We start from the raw sequence: 18,400 nt of genomic DNA on the forward strand, positions 1-18,400 counted from the left end.
GACAATAAAGATTTATTTAATTTATTAGGAATAACACAGACATAGAATAGTTGTGCAACTCTAAAGAAACTGAACATGGCATAGTTGTGACTGTTTTTAATTATTTATTTACAACGTCCAACTGCAACAAAATAAGTTGTAGTGTTCTTTAACCAGATTAATGGGGAACAGTTGTATTATAGTGTATGTCTTTAACACCACACTAATGTAATGTAATTGGTGATTTATAAGGTCCAGATTTTCTGCCTTAAAACTATGGGTTAGTGTTTCTTTAAGCATTAATAGAAACATCCACAGTTTCCGGGTCATGCTGCATTCAGGTAACATTGGAAATTTTGGAATTTTGGAAGAAAATGGAAAACCATCAGAGTTGTCAGTTCTTATGCGTTATTTTAACCATGTGTTGTCACATTGTTATTAGAAGAGGCATGCGTTACAATGTGGTTTGCTCTTTGATCTATTACAAGCGTTTACCTTCTTTATGATTTGAGTAGTAGAAATTTCGATTTAAACGAGAGGACTTGAACGTATCACCAAGGGTCGTCACAAATAAGGCTATTTTTTTAGCTTATGCTAGCTTGTTTTTGTTGCCCACGGAAACCTGTAAGTCACTTTTATTTTACTTACCTTCACATAACAATATGTATTTTGTCCTTGACAAAATTAAATAGAATGCAGTTTTATTAGCGTGTATTGTGCAAGTATAAGTAAGACAAGCGACCACTGCTAACATTAGTTAGCTTTGTTTTGACATTGTTTGTTATTGTTTTTGGCTTAATTTATCACAGTTCTTGAGTTGTGGTTTTAAAATTACCATTCATATGTTATTTACTACTGGAAAACACCAAACTGTGCTGAGTGATATACGCGACTATCCGATGAAAAACAAAAAAATGCTGCGACTTTTCTTGTAGCCTACATTTCAAACTAAATCTTCATCACATAGACATTTTCAAAACATTTTATTAACGGACTCAGTAACTTGAGGGACTTCAAAGATAGCAGACATCACGACCCAACTCTCCATATAAATTATGAAAACAGCGAATGGTTGATTACCTTGTTTTGTTTGGTTTAAAAAAAAAAATCTTACTGCCTTTTCTGTAAAACTTAATATTTTAAAAAGGTAAATCAGCTATTTCAAAAACGTACCAATATGTTTGCTTAATAAATCACATTTTAATGTTACACAAGTTTTATTTAATGTTTAGTGAAGGGTGACAAATCTGTATCTGCGGCCAGAAGGCAGCAACCTGAATTCATCTGCCATAGCATGGCTGGGGTCCGCAAGAATTGCCCTGGCCTTCTTTAATACCCTGGACTTTCAAATGTGAGAGTGATTATTCAAGGTTGAGCACACCTTTACAATGCCATGCATACAGGTCCTGTTCTTCTGGTTCCCTGCAGATTAAGTAAAAGTAAAACTGATTCAATAAAACATGAATAAAACATTTTCATAAAACTGTTAACTACCTGTTGTGAAGATGTGAGGTACATTTTGCAGCCTGTGACTCCACACTTATCTTCACAGAATGGCTTCATTTAACTGGAAGAGGAAAGTTGGTGAGAAGGTGTCAAAGTCAGTTTTGCAGCAATTCGAGGCCGAGGCAGAGAAGACCGAAGACAGCAGACCAGGTCAAGTTGAGGAAGCGGAGGATGTGGACTGGCTGCATGTTATTAAGCGGCGACGGGAGGTCCTGCTGGAGGACTGTGCTGCCAAGAGCAAGAGACTGAAGGAAGAGGGTGCTCTTCTGGCAGAAGAAGGCAGGTGAGGGAAGGTTGCTGTTTACACATTATTCCAGTGGCAGCTTTAAAAACAGCATACACATAACTAAAAACATGCGTGACTATATCTGTTTAGCAACTTCTGACTTTGATTGCCTGCATATATTGACATAGCACCATTAGTAGTTGTGATGCTCGTGGGATGAGTGAGGATTTTTTCTGATGATATTTCAATAAATAGAAAAACACACAGTGTACTCTAAAATCCTGGACAGTTAATATAGCCAATATAACCAATGCTGAACATATAAGCTCAATATGTAATCTGACTATTCTTTTAAGAGTCAATTTTCATATTCTGTCCCAGATTTGTAGCAGTTAATTATTATTCTGAGGGTTATATTGGTTTGATATATTGGTTTGATATTAATACCTCCTGTCTGCTGTGAGGCTGGAGTATTTATTTGTGTACTAATAGATAATAGTGTCCAGAGATGTTTGTATTTATTTATTTATTTTAGAGAAGTTAAACAAAGCTCAGCTTTGCCAATAATTATATGTGATATTGACGTTTCTCCAGAAGGTGGCACTATTGCACAGAGAATACATTATGTCCAACCCAGCTAGAATTCTCCTGACTCACCTCACCAGTAAAAATTACCATCAAACAAACAAACAATTATTTATGTAATATGTGTGCCACCTTAGCTTGACTTGTCCTATATTTATTTAAAAATTTTTTTTTTAAAGGACAAGGTAATATGTAATCATCATTCTTGCATAGATTTAAAATTAAAAACCCATGCAGCTTTTACTCTAAATATTGAAATCCTAAATATTTTTGGGGCATATTTAGATTGTAGTAAATCACATTTTCAATAGAAAAATGTATAACTAAATATTATATACATGATGCATGTCAAAAAGCAATTTTTAGTAATTACAGATTAGTAAATAATAATGAGCCAGTGCTGATTATTTAAGAAGAAAAAGGCAAATATTTTCCCGATAAATCAGTCTACCTCTAGTGGAGAGTTTGCATTTTGGTGAACAATGCTAAATATTGCTTCGCGTTTACTTATATCGCTCCACTTTTGAAATTTAAAAATCCATTTAGTGCGTCATTGACAATTATGCTGTGTGAAAATGTAATTATAGCATATGTGCTTTTGATAGAAGCCAATGTTAGAAAACAGAGCAAACATCCAATAATGAGATTGTTACCTGATATTTCTTTCATGGCAATTGGCCATTTAGCCAAATAACTTTCACTTTGTGAAAAACCCTGCAGTCCAGAAGATGTAATGCTGTTGCCTTCATTGACAGCCTGTAATTGTATTTGTGAGGAGAAAGTGGATCTTGCTGGGGAAATGATGTCTTGCTTGCTGCTCCATAATGACCGTTCAGAGGTTTGAGATGGTGTCTGGCAAGGGATGTCTTGGTGAGGTTTTTTTTCTCTCCTCTAACAACATTGACTTCTGATGTCATTCACTTTTTTTTTTTTTTTTAAACCAAAGTTTAGATGTTTCTGAACCAAAAACAAAGATGTTTCTGAACCTGTTTGTGATCTTAGCGTCCTGAGTCACATCATGTCTTATGTAACTTTTGGCTGTTTTTAAGGTCAGCCAGTGTTGTTTTATGTGAATTAATCAGGTCGGCAGTCGGGCACGATTTCCTGCTCTCCCACAATTTGTTAACCCTTTTTTGAAATCTGGATTTTTGAAACATGCAGATACACTCTTTGTCCTCCAGCACACTAAAAATACTTTCTTTAATCACAGTTTTGGTATGAATAGGCTGACTGACACTTTTATTGATCAACAGTACCTGAGTAATGACAGTCCATTGTCTGTCTGATTGACACATGTTTTTGAATAAAGAAAACAAAACAAAACAAAAAAATGACTGCATGTTCACTCATAAATTTTCTTTTTGAAAGGAGGGTTGAAAGCTCATTCAGAGTCTTCAGACACTACAACATTTGTAAAACAGCCTCACAAAGACTTTGGCAAGGCTCAACAGGCATTTGTAGGTAGCCTAAAAGATGATTGACAGTTTCCACCTTCACAAAGACATCACACGGGAAGAAAAAAAAAAATGAGGGCATACAGTCGTAGTATTATGTCTCATTTTATATCTTGAATAGCAACTTGTTGGGAGGTGTGGGATATTTGTGAGACAGCATTCAACAGCATTCAAATACTACACATAGTTTCCTGATTTGTTCGGCTCCCAGCCTCCGCGCTGCATCAGTTTTTTCTTTTTTCAAAGAAAAAATTGAGCTTTCGAATTCAAGTCTGGCATTCATAGTATATTTCAAATACTCTGCATTTTCAGTTTTGTGGTTTAGATTAGCCTGTCAGTTTATTGGTTGAGTTTTGATACACATGGTTACAAAACCATGTGTTGGGGATATTTCATTCTTTTGGACTGCACTGTGGCATGGTCACGATGTCCTTGCACTCTTTTTTTTTTTTTTTTTTATTCAGCTCAAAAATGTGATTCTGATCCCAGTTAGTTTCATATTTGTTCACTCTGTCTTCAAACTAAACATGAATGTGTACTGTTGTGCAGATATTTCTTTTAAACCTTCTTAATTTGTCTCTTGCTGTTTCTGTCCTGCCTTTGATTTATCTATTGTTGTAACAATAGAGGAGACATTTTATCTTTCATGCTTCATGTGGTGCATGGCTTTATTGCCAAATATTTTTTTTTTAGTGTCATTTGCTTCATCTGGTGATGAGATTTCCTCACCCCGGTCCCATTTCCTCACTCTCTGCCTGTGATATATATTTCCTCATGCTTTGGTCCTAGTGTGGCTGTAATTTGTATATTGATAACAAAGTGATGTTTCTGGTCTCAATGTGTGATTTTAATTGCTTTTGAGTGTGCCCGGATATTCATCTCAATAACGCTGTAAAAGATATAGACAAGACAGACGCAATGTCACATCCAGGATTTAAATTTATAACCTAGTTTATGAGGAGGAAGTGATTGTTGAGTCAATATTGACTTGAACAGGTGAGGCAAAGGGGTGAGCATGAACATTTGCATTGTGTCCATTCCCCATGTTACAACAAGGAAGATTTATTTACCAAATTTAAACCTTCAACCTTCAAACTAATCTATGCAAAAACAGACTAGGAGATATAGAGGGATGACGACTGAGTGGATTGAGGCGGCAGTGACCTTTAAGACTAATGCATCAGTGGACCTGTGTGTGTTGGTTTAACTTGCAGTCGCCTTTGTGCACTCTGTGTTACTACTGCCAGTCAGGTGGATGGTTGTGCTGTGGAGTAAGTTTGAAATCACCCGTTCCCTAATCTCTCTCTCTCTGCAAGCCGCTTGAACAGAAATCATTCTATGTCTTATTAGATATCTTTTAGCCCAGCAAAAATGAAATGTACACTAGTGCAGAAACGGCACAGGAACAGTAAGAGTAAACCCCAAACTGCATTCTCTAGGTCTAGATGAAGTCACACCAACAACAGGTGGCAGCCAGTCAAATCACATTTTTGTGTCTATGCTTAAACACTTCACCAGACAAGACTGTTCTCCATGTTGCTGGTGTTTTTTGTCAGTCATAAACACAGCAGACATTTGGGGTGGGTCATAATATCCGTCTGGTGATATATTGTCCTGCTTCCTCGTGCAATACAGTAATAGATACACCAGAGCAATAATTTTTTTTATTAACAAATGAAAGTGTTTAAATAAACAGTCCCTGCCAGTTTCACACGCTGGACGTCGCTACTTGATGACACTGTTCAAATGAATGAGGGAAACTTTGGCAGAAGTTACCTGACCAAAAGATCACAGCGGAATAATGGCTGAGAAAGCTACGTTAAGAGATGCCTCGTCCATGTTCAATTCATAGACTTTATGCACTTTGCTCTCTATGTTGTGAATAAATAGAGAAATCCGTCACTTTTAACTTTTCACGGACGTTTTGTTTCCTTCAGTTAGACAGATATCAAAATGTGATTGTCTTGCTATATTGATTATCACAGTATCGTTGTATCGTGATATTATTAGTATCAGAGACCATGTATTGAGAGCAATACTGTATCGTGAGGTACCCTGCGATTCCCATCCCTAGTGGACATCACATTGTTATCACTTAAGCAACATTAGCATCTCTTGCTTTGAACACAGCTTTAACAGATACACTGTCGCTAACTACCAATAGCTGCCTCCAGCATTGAGCACGGCCACCAACAAGCATTAAAGTGACACATGCATGTGAGTCTGCATTTGCTCACATGAAATAAGCTGCAGGGTCATTTGTGTTTATTCGCCATCCATGTTAAAGGGAAAAGAGGAAAGGGAAGGGTGTTTCCACCTATTTTCCACATTTTATCTCCAAATCTTAACGCTGATTGGTAAAGATATTTGCATCTATTCATGTCTTTTCTTTTACTGTGTGTAATGTCATCAGGCAAAACCTTGCCGCGTGACCCTTAGATCAGCATTACTCCTGAATTTGCTGAGCCTGATTCTGGCAGTTTGAGTCACTGTCTGTCATTTAGTTTACACTTTTCACAGTTTTCCCACCCACTCAACAAACTGACATCGTGCCAGAGTAGAGGTTCAGGTGCAGAGAGGGAATGAAAGTGCCTCCATTCTCCTGATTACAAATCAGTAACCTGTCAAAACCTGTTACTTTGAGGTAAAAAAAAAAAAGAAAAAAGAAAAAAGTTGCATAGTGTTGCTTAAAGTTCCACTCTTACTTTACTCGGACTGTTGTTGCTGATGGTAGGTCGTCCTATATCTGAAATGGGTGGTCCACAAGGGTCTATCCTTCGTCGTATATGGTTTATAGCATAATTATGATAAATAAAAACTTCTGGTCCTGACTCATCTTGAGTCTGGCTTTCATCACTTATGATTATTTTGACTTATTATAATGACAGAGAAGTGTTAAAGGCAGAAAGAGCCAAGTATCTTGTTTTCTCCTCTTCCTCAAGTGACTCTGAATCTGGCACACACGTAGCTCGTGTTGAGTCATACAAATGCTTAGGTATTTGGCTTGACAGTAGACTTTAATTCAAGACTCATTATGATTCAAAAATTAAAAATCAAACTAGTTGGTCTACTTCCAGTCATGAAGCTATAATGAAATCCACTTTCATGTCTGTCCCCATTACTGTGCTTTGTATTGTATGTTGGGTTGGACCTCCCTACAGTCAAGATGAAATAGACATCTCATGTTATTCATTTATAAAGTTCTGCTGTTGAAATGTACTAAACTACCTCACTTCTCTTCTCTCATTCAAATCTGTTATCCACAGTACATGACCTAGCAGCCATTTAACCTCAGTAGCCCCTCATGTAGGCACTAACGCTGACAGAACCTGTTTCAGGTACCATGTACCATTTAAATAAAATTAAGTTCAAACTGCCTTCAATTAAACAGTGTCTTAGATCTTTGTACTGCGTATTTCTGCTGTCCTTTTTTTGTCAATTTGTGTTTTTGTGATTGGGTCTTGAACTTGCATCTATAGTCTCTGCTTCTGAGAATAATTATATGCAAGAAATGGAAACAAGCGTGAGGACATACCGTATGTTATGTTACATAACGTCACATTTCAGGGTGGAGGCCATGGAGTGGCTTCCCAGTTAACTGCTTGTTTGTTTTACTCGTGTTTGTGTTGATAATGTAGTCTGTAACAGTATGGTCTATAAATAACCCATATGACAAGTCATTTAGTAGTGCAACACATTGCTTTTTCGATACTCATGGTAAATGTGTGATTAATATGTGTTTGAACCCTGTGTATTTTATGTAGGCACTGGGAGGCCATTAAGAAGTGGGATGAAGCCATTCAGCTAACTCCAGACAACCCACTACTGTATGAGATGAAGTCTCAGGTTCAGTATACTTTTATTTTTTTATTTACTCTTTTGCTTTTTTGCATGATAATGTTCTTCTACTTGCTTTCATCACCATGTCACCATTCTTGTCCACTATTGGTGGTCTTATAGGACCATTGTGCCAGTTTTAGTGACATCTAGTGGTGAAACTAAAGATTGTATCAAACATCGGACATCTCTGCCCACCCATTTCCTTTATAAAGTGGGTCAGGAAACAATGAAAATCTGCTTAACACTCTTATTGTATGGTCTTTAGTACAATAAGAGTAGTTATACAGTAGTTGTAATATAAAACCACATATTATATTATATTTCCAATGATATTTGGGAACTCCCCCGAACTCCCCATGATTTATTATTCTCCTAAAATGAAGAAGTAAACAGCCCAAACATGATTTTTCTTTCCATTTCTTTTCCATACGGTCTGTGCATTGTGAAAATACCAATACCAAAACTGACCGATACACATTCCCATCCCTACTCATTTTTAGGCTGGGGGGGTGGGGGGGGGCATTCAAAGTGGATTTAAGACCCAGCTGCGCTCATAGCACCCTCTGACAGTTTGATGTGTTCTAGACTGCATATTTTGAACTCGAATGGGGGTTTTTAAAGTTTGAGTTTGCACTTTCCCACCCAGGTTAGAACAGATATCTTCATTTCAGATATAGAGTGACTGTCCTCGTATGCTTCCACTTCAAAGCGTGAAAGGCATGCACAATTTTGTTCGTCTTGGCTGCTGTAGAAACATGACAGCGTCAGACGGCAGCCTCTGTAAAGCTATACTCTTGCCTGAAGTTCATATAAAAGGTTTATTCTAAGGCTTATTACTGTAAAGCACACTTTTGCTTTTACAAACCTATTCATGGGTGGTATATGCAGTATAAATAGGAATAAGGGTTTTGCAAACAAAGACTCATAAATGTCACACTTTTTTTATTATTCTTTTTTCCATTTGCGTATGTTTTTTTATGTTCAAGCAACGATGTAAACAAACCACATGTTTTTTTATGTTTTTCAATCTCCCGGAACTTTTGTATAAATCATTAATCAAAGTAGTATCTGATTATTTTTCCATTGATAGGTTACTCGATTAATACTTTTAACTCTATAATCAATAAAATATGTTCGGTGTCCAAAGGGTTACTCCAAACCTGCAAGAAGTCCTTACAGCAGCCAGACTATGGGTAATGTGGATAAAATGGACTATGACCTCATGGTTAACACATAGTATGTTTCTGCCGTTTCCTGGTACAAGTGTGTCTAAAACATGATGCGGTCCAACAGCTGCCTGCAGAGTTTGGAAGTGTAGCTTTACATCTGGACAGAGCCTTTCTTTATATCTGATAGGGACGTTTTGTGTTCAGGATATTCCAAGGAAATAATAGCCAGCAGTTCTGTGTATGTGATTTATTAATCAGGCATCATGGCCACATTGTCCCTCTTTAAGCTGCCACGTTGGTATGCTTTGAGTCAGATAAGTGATATCAGCATGGTGATCACATTGCTGAAAGTCTGCAGTATATTTCCAGCAGATTTATTGTTTTTCCTTTTTTTTTTATTTTCTCTTGTTCCTTTCACTCGTTTTCATTGATACCTTTGTGCCTGTTTTTCTCTTTCATTTCTCAGCTGCCGCTTTTCTGTGTCCCTTAACATGCGCAAGGCGTTCTATCCAAAGATAGTCCACATATGTGGGAAGAGTGTACAAGCCAGAGGAGTTAGTGAGAGTTAGTGAGAGGAACAGAGCTCACTTCATTATTTCTTATTCATTTACTCCTACTAACACAATAAAATTCCTCATAGCCATCTGTATCCACGTCACACAGAGTATTGTATGCCTAATATAACATTAGCCACTGTAGGATTTTTTTGCATTATGCCATGACTAACTTGAAATTTGACATATGCACTGACATCTGTTTTTGCTAAGCTTCAGCTCCATGTGTGTGACTACAACACATCCAACCCCTATTGTCCATTATCAGCGTTGATGTTGTTCTTAATCATTAGGCTGAAATTATGCCGGACCACGTCACGTCCCCATTACTTGGCTGGATGACGAGGGTGGTTACAGTGACGCTGGCCATTCACTTCCCTGCATCACGGTCTCTGAATCCGTCTGCTTTTGTCCGTCTTCTCCAGCAGCACATTGGCCCCAGTGTAAAAATGTCACCACCTCCCTCCGGAATGATTTCAATGTTAAGGGGATCTTGCAGATTGTGAGAACCAATTCCTGTGGTCGTAAAATGTGTTGCGGGTTTTGTGGTAAAGTCACAAGTTTAATTATGTCCTATTTGGGATGTTCTGGTTATCGTTTGTTATATTTCAGAATGAATATTCTCCTTCATTATCTGTAGAGAGACACTCCTTATTTTGTATTTAGTGTAGTTTAATAGTCTCGGAGCTTCTCGGAGATAGTTGAATGAATAGTGGCACATTATTGGACATGCTTGTGTATCAAGAGTTTTAAAAGATAAAGCTAAACCATATCATCAATGGGAAAATACTGAATGGTTTTGCATCTTAATTTTTCCTTGTTATTTTCTGGGGATGGCACTAATGACATAAGATCACATAAGCGCTGCTTCTCCTTATTTGGTCAGAAGTGTACAGACAACACATTACAGTACAGTTACAACATCATAATAGTATCATTTTTCTGAAGAGGTAAAAATGTAAGGCCGTCTTATGTGTTATGCAATTTCCAGCTTGGTTATCAAGTGGTAAGAGTCTGGATATAACATGGTATTACTGAAATTTCAATATTTTCAAAGTAATGAGTGAATGAATGAATGAATGAACTATCAGTGTAATAAGTTCACTTGAAAATGTTTGAGAATCACAATTGATAATTCTTCTATCTCAGTGCTCTCAACACATTTTCCATTGTTATTGTTGATTACTGTTACTATTACTTCTCTATTGCAGAATTATTGTCATACTTTTACAGTATTGTTATAGTATTCTGCATAACAGTAAGACCTGGTTCCCACTGGGTGTGTAGCAACTGTGCTGCGTCTTGCTCACTTCGAGCTCACCCTTCAGACTTTATTTTTTGATTTATTGCTGACAGAATGCGTGACATAAGTTTTGTTTACTCAGATGCGGAGAGAGAGAATCTGCACAGCTGCTAAAATAGTTTGCAAAATATAATATTTATGTTTTTCATGTATTTTCAGATTCAACTTAGACACTAAAATTACTATATTCGTTAACTGGTTTTCCTATTGTAGTAGATCTGTCTTTTTTTTTTTTTTACTTATTCAGGCTGTAAAATATAGAAAGAATAACTGAACTTTCAAAATAATGTTCACAATACATGGTCAAGGGTGCATAATGCACTCTTTCATAATAGGACACAGAGATCCACAGACAACTCGCAGTTGCTCTGCAGTGTCAAAGTAGCTTAACAACAACTTGTGTGTAACCACATACGTATATGATCTTCATAGCTGACATAGCAGCACTGAGGAGGGTTTTAGGCACTTATGTTACAGCCACAGTCCCAGACAGAAAATTGCACCGTAGTGGAAAATAAAACCCTTCCAATGCTCGAGTCCAAGAGTTAACAATAAGAATCTATAAAAATATTGACCGTTCTGCAGATCTATGCAGTGGTATCAGCTCTTAGAAGATTGACTTCCACGTGACTGTAAAGCAGAAACGTGTCCTTTTACTCCTTTCCTTTAATAATCTATTTAGCATCTCTATTAATGATGATTCAGAAGACTACGGTTAATGAGGGTAGTAATGAGTTCAGCGTGACGCTGTTGAATGTAAGCATATGTATCATTGAGAAACTAAGTCAATTACAGGGAGTAATCTTGTGATCATGACTGCAGCTGTTCTACAGTTGCATCTCTAAGGCTAAAGGCATTTACATGAAACAAGAATTTGGTCAATAATTTCTCAGTTGAAAGTATGGTCTGTATAATATTACAAGTTACAAGTTACCAAATGTCATGTCCAATAGGGCAATTTTCTGTGTATTTGTTTCCAGAACCCACAGAGACATCTAAATTACATTTTGATTTGGTAAAAAAACCCCACCACTTTCAAAACACATTAACCAATCATTTCAGCCTTAATTTGTTTGTATGTTGTCTTTTTGTTGAACAATCCAAAGCTCAGACAATCAAAAAAAAACCTAATTTTACATTAGGTTTAAAATATGAAATCTTATTTCTACCACTGTTGCCCACAATTGCCTTTGTCTTTTCTTTCTTTACCATTTAACATGCTGGATTATTTTGGATATTTTGAGACCTGCAGCAAGTTATCAATACGTTTTGGTGAAAATTATAACAATTAAAGGTTCAGGTCACTCACATCTCATTCAAAAAGTACACTAAGCATTGTCTCTAGCAGCTGCATTCACGGTTTACTCCTTAAGCAGTGGTTTAGTTCATGCTATTTGATTCATGCATTTTATGTTACACATTTTAAGTAGAGTAGATATTATTTTTGCTGTGGCAGTTCTTAAATGATCTTGTGATCATCCTTTTGAGAGGAAGCCAAAGGTCAGATGCAGACTGATGCTGTGGGGTTTTACTTCCTCTTTCATAACTACATGTTGAGCAAAGCAACTTTCCATCCTGAATCAAAAAAGATATAATGTTGCTGATTAAACATTAAACTCTTCTGTTACAAGAACACCCCGTACATCAGCACATCAAAAGGAGATCACATGCTGAAACCACAGATCGTCTAAAGATCACTGTCCTGTGTCTCAATAGGTGTTGACCATCCTGCAGGAAGTGTTCCCAGCAGTGAAGGCTGCGGAGATGGCAGTCAAGTTCCGCCCCCTGTGGTGGGAGGGCTGGCAGACACTAGGCCGAGCACAGCTCAACCTTGGTGAGGTGGATTTGGTGAGTAATGCTGGCAACACACTGCATGACAACAACGCAGAACGTTGGATGCACTCAACAGTCGTTTGGAAGCAGTGGTTTGCTCCTTGTTTTCCTTTGCACACTGTGTGGCAAACAAAGCACAACAAAGCTGCAATTCCCCCATACTTAAAAATGAGGTGGGCAGTGAAATTGGAGCCATTAATGGCCTGCACTGGAATGTTCACATTTCAGTGTTTGATTTTTGTATTAAACCACTTGTTTCTCTTTCTGTCTATAAGTTAGTCGTGTTCTCGTTTGTTTTGTTTTTTTTAAGAGCCGTTATGATATGTCAGTCTGTTTACTACTTTTCACCGTCTCTTCTTCGAAGTGCCACTTACAAAGCACACCCAGGTGCCTGGGGCTTGGACGATTGCTTAAATTGCCCCTGAACATGCCGGGACCTGTGGGTGTATGAAACATTGGGATCACAGTTGCGCTTGTTCGCACCTTCAGAACCAAGCGAGCGAGGCTGAACTCATGAAACCTTTCATCCAGTGGTGCTGTGTCACTCCTACATGTCCTAGAGAAAAGAGACCTGTCCTGCGGCACCAAAAACAATAGGAAGTGTTGAAAGTTAGTCAAGCTTTTAACTAAACCAAACATAGACACACCTCCTTGTGTAATAGCGCTATTGGGAAGTGAGGGGGGAAAAACACAGGTCTATTTTTAGCAAGGCTTGTTCAGTCCAGTTTTAAAGTTTTGTATGCATCGACATGTTTAAGTGCTTGTTAGTGCAACTGTAAGTGCACTGATTCCCTATTATCTTTTTTCAAGAGTCTCCTCTTTGTCCTTGTCTTCCCAAGTCTTCAGTCATCTCTGTCCCCTCAAGAAGAATAGAATCTACCCAAGTCAGGAAAAAAACTAATTGACTGATTTGGTGTTTGTCCCTTCTCTTACTGTTTTAAAAATGTTGGAAGCCGACATTGACAGCATGACAGCTCTGTACCCATATATCATCTTATTATTATTACACTGTTCTTTGCCCTGAGGCCAGTTTTCTGCCTGTAGTGGCATTTCGTCTTTTGAAGGATAACATACTTTCGAAAGAAACACTTAATGATAGTCTATCGTCTGTTCAAGATCAAACATGATGCGTTGTGTTTGGGCACAAACAGTTTCATTTGTTAGAAATCTGTAATCATTGTTCATGTGTCAAAAACCAATTTAGTCGCCTTTGACTGCACCTGAAGTTGTCAGCAGTGTTGGCTCTGTGTGAGATTCCCATTGAGAGGTGAACAAAAAGTCTTTTGCCCCGAGAAAACAAACAACCATTAGTTTCTTGCTTATTTATTTATTATTTACTTTGATTAATAAGGGAAATCATCAGAGCAGAAAATAAAGTAAATTACTTGTTGAATAAATCATCCGTTGTTTATGGCTTTGACGTGCAAATTGAGAAAAAAAACGGACATTGTTTTTTATTCTGCTTAATGTTTGGTGCTCTTGTGACATGACCTCACCATGCCTTTAACCTCAGACCAAGCACAAAGCTCTGTTCTTGGGTTGACGTTGAATTCATAGGAGTGACTCACTGTATCACTGGTGACAGGTGCAACTGAAAAGCTGAGCTTCAGTTCCCGCGTGAACATATGAACTCATCTCAGATGCATCTTCTTGTCTGTAGTTTCCTATGTGGTCTGTTAAAAATGTTCTGGAAGGACCACATGAATTATAACGTACTTTTTTATATCCATTGCATCACTGTAGCTTCAGTTTAATTCTACCCAGTAAAATAGGCAAAAATCCAGGAAAGAAAGACGCAGGAAAGCCAATGACAGTCTTGTCCTTGTGAAATTTGAAAACAGGCGGACAAGCTTTTCAAATTGCCAAGATAAATAGTGTAACCGTGACCACGCCACCCATTTTCTAAACTGTGTAGATTATAGCAACAGCATCATCAGATGTTTAAATAACATCGTTGAGGGAAAAAAAATGCTTTATCCTCATTTCCTTTAAGGCGAGAAGGATTTGTAGAGACCGACAGACGTGGGATTATTACTTCCCTACATATTTAACGTAATTGGCTCAATCAACATTCTGCATGAATTATACACATTACACAGCAATCGTGCAGTTTTTACACATGCTTAATAGGTGTTGCCTATCTGACCTGATCTGTTGGTGTGTAAGAGTGAATTTATCTCACTTTCACAGACAGATTATGGCTGATGTCACTTCTAATACTTCAAGGTTGTAAACAATCATTTTCCAATCACTGTAAAAGTGCACAGTGGACTGCGGAATATTGATGGCTTCTTAATGAAAAGATAAATCTGCCTGAATGCGTCTGATTAAATGCTGCATGAGGAACATTACGATCTGGATAGTTGACATGCTGATAAAACAAGCTTCCTGCTTACTCAGCTACACGGATGCCAGTGTTTTACTGTTCATCATCAGCGTTACAATCATCCCACAAATAAACCTGAAAGACCTGGAGCTAATTATTCAGCTTGCTGATGACTGTAAGCGTTTCTGACAGATTAAGTGCTCCAACTTTTCGCCACCTCTGAAAAAACATGTTTGAATCCTAAAGCTGATCACAGCACTGTCCCTACAGGCTGTGAGGTCTTTCCAGGTTGCAATCCACCTGTGCCCATCGGAGCGTCCGCTGTGGCAAGAAGACCTGGCATGGGCGCTGAGTTTACAGAAGCAAAATCTAGCAACCAAGGAGAAGACTCAGCAAGAGGAGGAAACCAAAAAACAGATCCTCAATGCCCCCGAGCTCGAGCAGGACTATGACTTTGAATCTGACGAGGTGCTGGCCGCCTGCGTGGCAGTAGCTGAGCGACAGACACGGTATGAGGAGCTGAAGAGGTCAGCGGTGGTTGTAGATTCAGAGGGAAATGTACAAAATGTACACAGTGGGGACGGAGGATCAGAGGACACAGCCGCACCATCAAAGGAAACGTTTGTCAAAGCGAGAGGACTTTAAACTGGTCTCAGCATGAGTCCGTCATCCTGGTTCCATCTTTCTTTCCTTTTTTTTTTGAGGACTGAATTGGATTATTTCTGAAACTGCTCTGAGTGCATGAAGCCATTACATAGATGGGCAACATGAGAAGCGAAAAATTCTTGTGAAGGGGTATGCAGCAAATTTTAGACAACGGCGCTTTGCTGTTTTCCATTTTCCATTTCACTGTGTTAAAATGGATGTCAAGTGTTTACATGCACACGCAAAGGATTGAAGACATTTAAACATCTATCCATCACCAAAAGGGAGGCATCTACTCACATGTCGCAAAACATGCTACTAATGCCAAGCTACAAACTTAAACATCTGTTTCATCTTAATGTGGACATTTATTATAGAATTACACAGCAGAGTGTTTCTTTGGAGTAGCCCAGAAACAGCTAATGTACTCTGTGGTTACATCAGAATCTACTTTCCGATGCTCTAAAATAACAGACGTCCACTTGAGCTGTCTCCAGCATTTAAAGAAAAATAAAAACAGGATTTAAAACAGTGCCTGCTTGAAATTGGCAGCTTTTTCATTTTGTGGTGATAGCCTAAAATCAATAAAACTTCTGGATGAAGGCCTTTATCAAGCAAGCTGCATCTAATCAGATGGCTGGATGTTAACTACCTGTGAGGAGTCGGTGGCTATAACTGTATTGTCGACCATACTGCTCCAAAAGAGCAGACTGCTGACGCTTGACAAATAATCTGTGTGTGAATAAATAGTTACGTGTGATGATTGTTTAGGTTTATTGTTTATTTTGTACTAATGATTTCTTCAAGTAAGTTGCACACACACACACACACACACACACACACGCACACGCACACGCACACACAACACACACCAACAACAATCCTTAGCCAGTGATAAGGCAAGGTAAGACAACTGCTCCCAGTCTTGTGGTGAGGTTAGAGGAAAATTTCAGAGGATTATAAAGTACCCCAGAAAGCGTTTGTGTGTGTGTGTGTGTGTGTTTGGGAAAAATTCCATTTCGGTCTAACCAATGCTGTCCTCGGAAGCATGCCGATAGCTCTTTTCAGAACAAACTTATTAAGTGTTTCCCAGTGACACCATTTAAGTGAAAGTTATTGTGACATCTCTTGTCACACTTCAGAAGAACTCCTACTAAAACAAACCAAATGCAGCGCTTCAAGCCAAAACACAAATACATGCACACTTAAGTAGATTCATGTGTTGGGCACATTGTGCAAGTATGCCGTTTCCTCAACGGCCACTTTATTAGGTACAGAGGACACCTAATTAAGTTGCAGGAGTGACACCCGTGTTATCATCTGCTGTTTGAGTTCATCTGCTTCAAGTTGTGACATGTGTTTTCAGAGATGTTTGTTTATGTGGGATCAATGAGTGGTTATTTGAGTTACTGTTGCTTTTGTATCATTTTGAACCAGTTTTTGGCCATTTTCCCCACACCTTTGGAATCAACAAGGCATTTTTGCCCAGTGAATTGCTGCTCACTGGATATTTTCTCCTTTCCAGACCATTGCCTGTAAACTTCAGAGATGGTTGTGTGTGAAAATCCCAGTAGATAATCAGTTTCTGAAATAGTCAGACCAGCCCATCTGGCACCAACAACCATGCTACATTCAAAGCCAATTTAAGCACATTTCTTCCCCGTTCCGATGCTCAGTTTGAACTACAGCAGTTTGTCTTGGCCATGTCTTTTTTCCCCTAAATGCCGTGAGTTACTGCCATGTGACTGGCTGATTAGATATATGTGTTTAAGCAGTTGAGCAGGTGTACCTGATAAAGTCGCTGGCGAGTGTATGAATAGTTTCAAATGAAGATCAAATATCAAAGTAAACACACATGATTACTTACAATCACACCCTTGTCTGTGACACACCCAAAATCATAGCCGGTGCAGTTGTTGCTTTTGGATGTTGCATAATATAATAGGTGAGAGGCATCTGTTTAATCAGGGCGTGCCAAGTAAATTTAGGTTAAATACACATGTATCTGGATGCACCACTGCTACTTTAGACAGTCAAAATATGTGAAAACTCCGAGGAGAAAGTAAAATAATTTAACCGATTATAATATCATTCATACGTCCAAATCTACCCCATCTACCTTAGAGCTCCATTTATGTTTAACAAGCCGACGTGCCCCATGTTAGTGTAATATTTATGTTAGTGTAATATTTACCCGTACATGTTCTTCTAACTGTGACAATATCAGCGTCCGTCCTGGCTTGTGTCGGTTCAGTGGTGTGGTTTAATATTTACACTGAGGTTGGTCATTATTTCAATAACATTCGCATGGATAGCCACGAAACTTGGCAGAGACGTTCATGTTTCGCAGACGATAAAATCTAAATACAGTATCAGAATCACTATCAGCTGGCCCTGCCTCTTCCAGAAGGTTGGCATTGCTTATAGAGAAATTCTCCTGAAGGCTGGCAAACGCTTTTTTTTTTCCCCACTTACATCATCATCTTTTTTATACCAACATCAGGTATCGCAGATGTTGAATCCTTCTGAATTTTGTGATCTCTTCAATTTTCCTTTTAACACCACCATGAACTTCACATGTGGTTTTGATGGAAATGTTTTGGCGCCCATTGAAACTAATGACATTCCCTTGAGCTTAACTTTATGTCTTCTGCTACACGAGCATGCTAACCGCTTAAAGCTTAAATATACCTGCTTTTTTGAACATTACAAAGTGTTTTAGTGTGTCTTATTTGTTATGTTTTTGTTGTTTTGCTGTAATGGTGGAAAGATTTAGTCACTAGCAGTACTTGATGTGTTAGCATTAAAGGTAAGGAGTTTATTTGCTACCAGTAATCATACTACCCTACGTACTGTGTGTTTGTATCAGTGTACAACAATCGCTTTAAATAAAGATTGTTTGGCTTTTAAGACAAGGGCGGCCATCTTGCGTCCCCATGTTGCTACAGCAGCCCGAAAAGGACAAAACAGTGAGAGTGAG

At 38.3% G+C, this 18,400-nt stretch overlaps 1 protein-coding gene across 1 annotated transcript; it reads left to right on the forward strand.

Annotated features, from left to right (window-relative positions):
* Nucleotides 1-425: 425 nt before the first annotated feature.
* Nucleotides 426-16,180, forward strand: ttc33 (tetratricopeptide repeat domain 33). Its single transcript, XM_058618227.1, has 5 exons — nucleotides 426-603; nucleotides 1,532-1,768; nucleotides 7,515-7,596; nucleotides 12,333-12,464; nucleotides 15,046-16,180. The coding sequence occupies exons 2-5, from the start codon at nucleotides 1,533-1,535 to the stop codon at nucleotides 15,418-15,420; spliced, it is 825 nt and encodes a 274-aa protein (XP_058474210.1). The 5' UTR covers nucleotides 426-603; nucleotide 1,532; the 3' UTR covers nucleotides 15,421-16,180.
* The last annotated feature ends 2,220 nt before the right edge of the window (nucleotides 16,181-18,400 follow it).

Source organism: Solea solea, chromosome 19, assembly GCF_958295425.1.
Source record: "Solea solea chromosome 19, fSolSol10.1, whole genome shotgun sequence".
Classification (NCBI taxonomy): domain Eukaryota; kingdom Metazoa; phylum Chordata; class Actinopteri; order Pleuronectiformes; family Soleidae; genus Solea; species Solea solea.

Excerpts from the sequence above, each read along its gene's own strand:
- ttc33 (XM_058618227.1), top strand. The coding sequence starts at position 1,533 with ATGGCTTCATTTAACTGGAAGAGGAAAGTTGGTGAGAAGGTGTCAAAG. Across the intron at positions 1,769-7,514 it reads CTTCTGGCAGAAGAAGGCAG|GCACTGGGAGGCCATTAAGA; the intron begins GTGAGGGAAGGT and ends TATTTTATGTAG. Across the intron at positions 7,597-12,332 it reads TGTATGAGATGAAGTCTCAG|GTGTTGACCATCCTGCAGGA; the intron begins GTTCAGTATACT and ends GTGTCTCAATAG.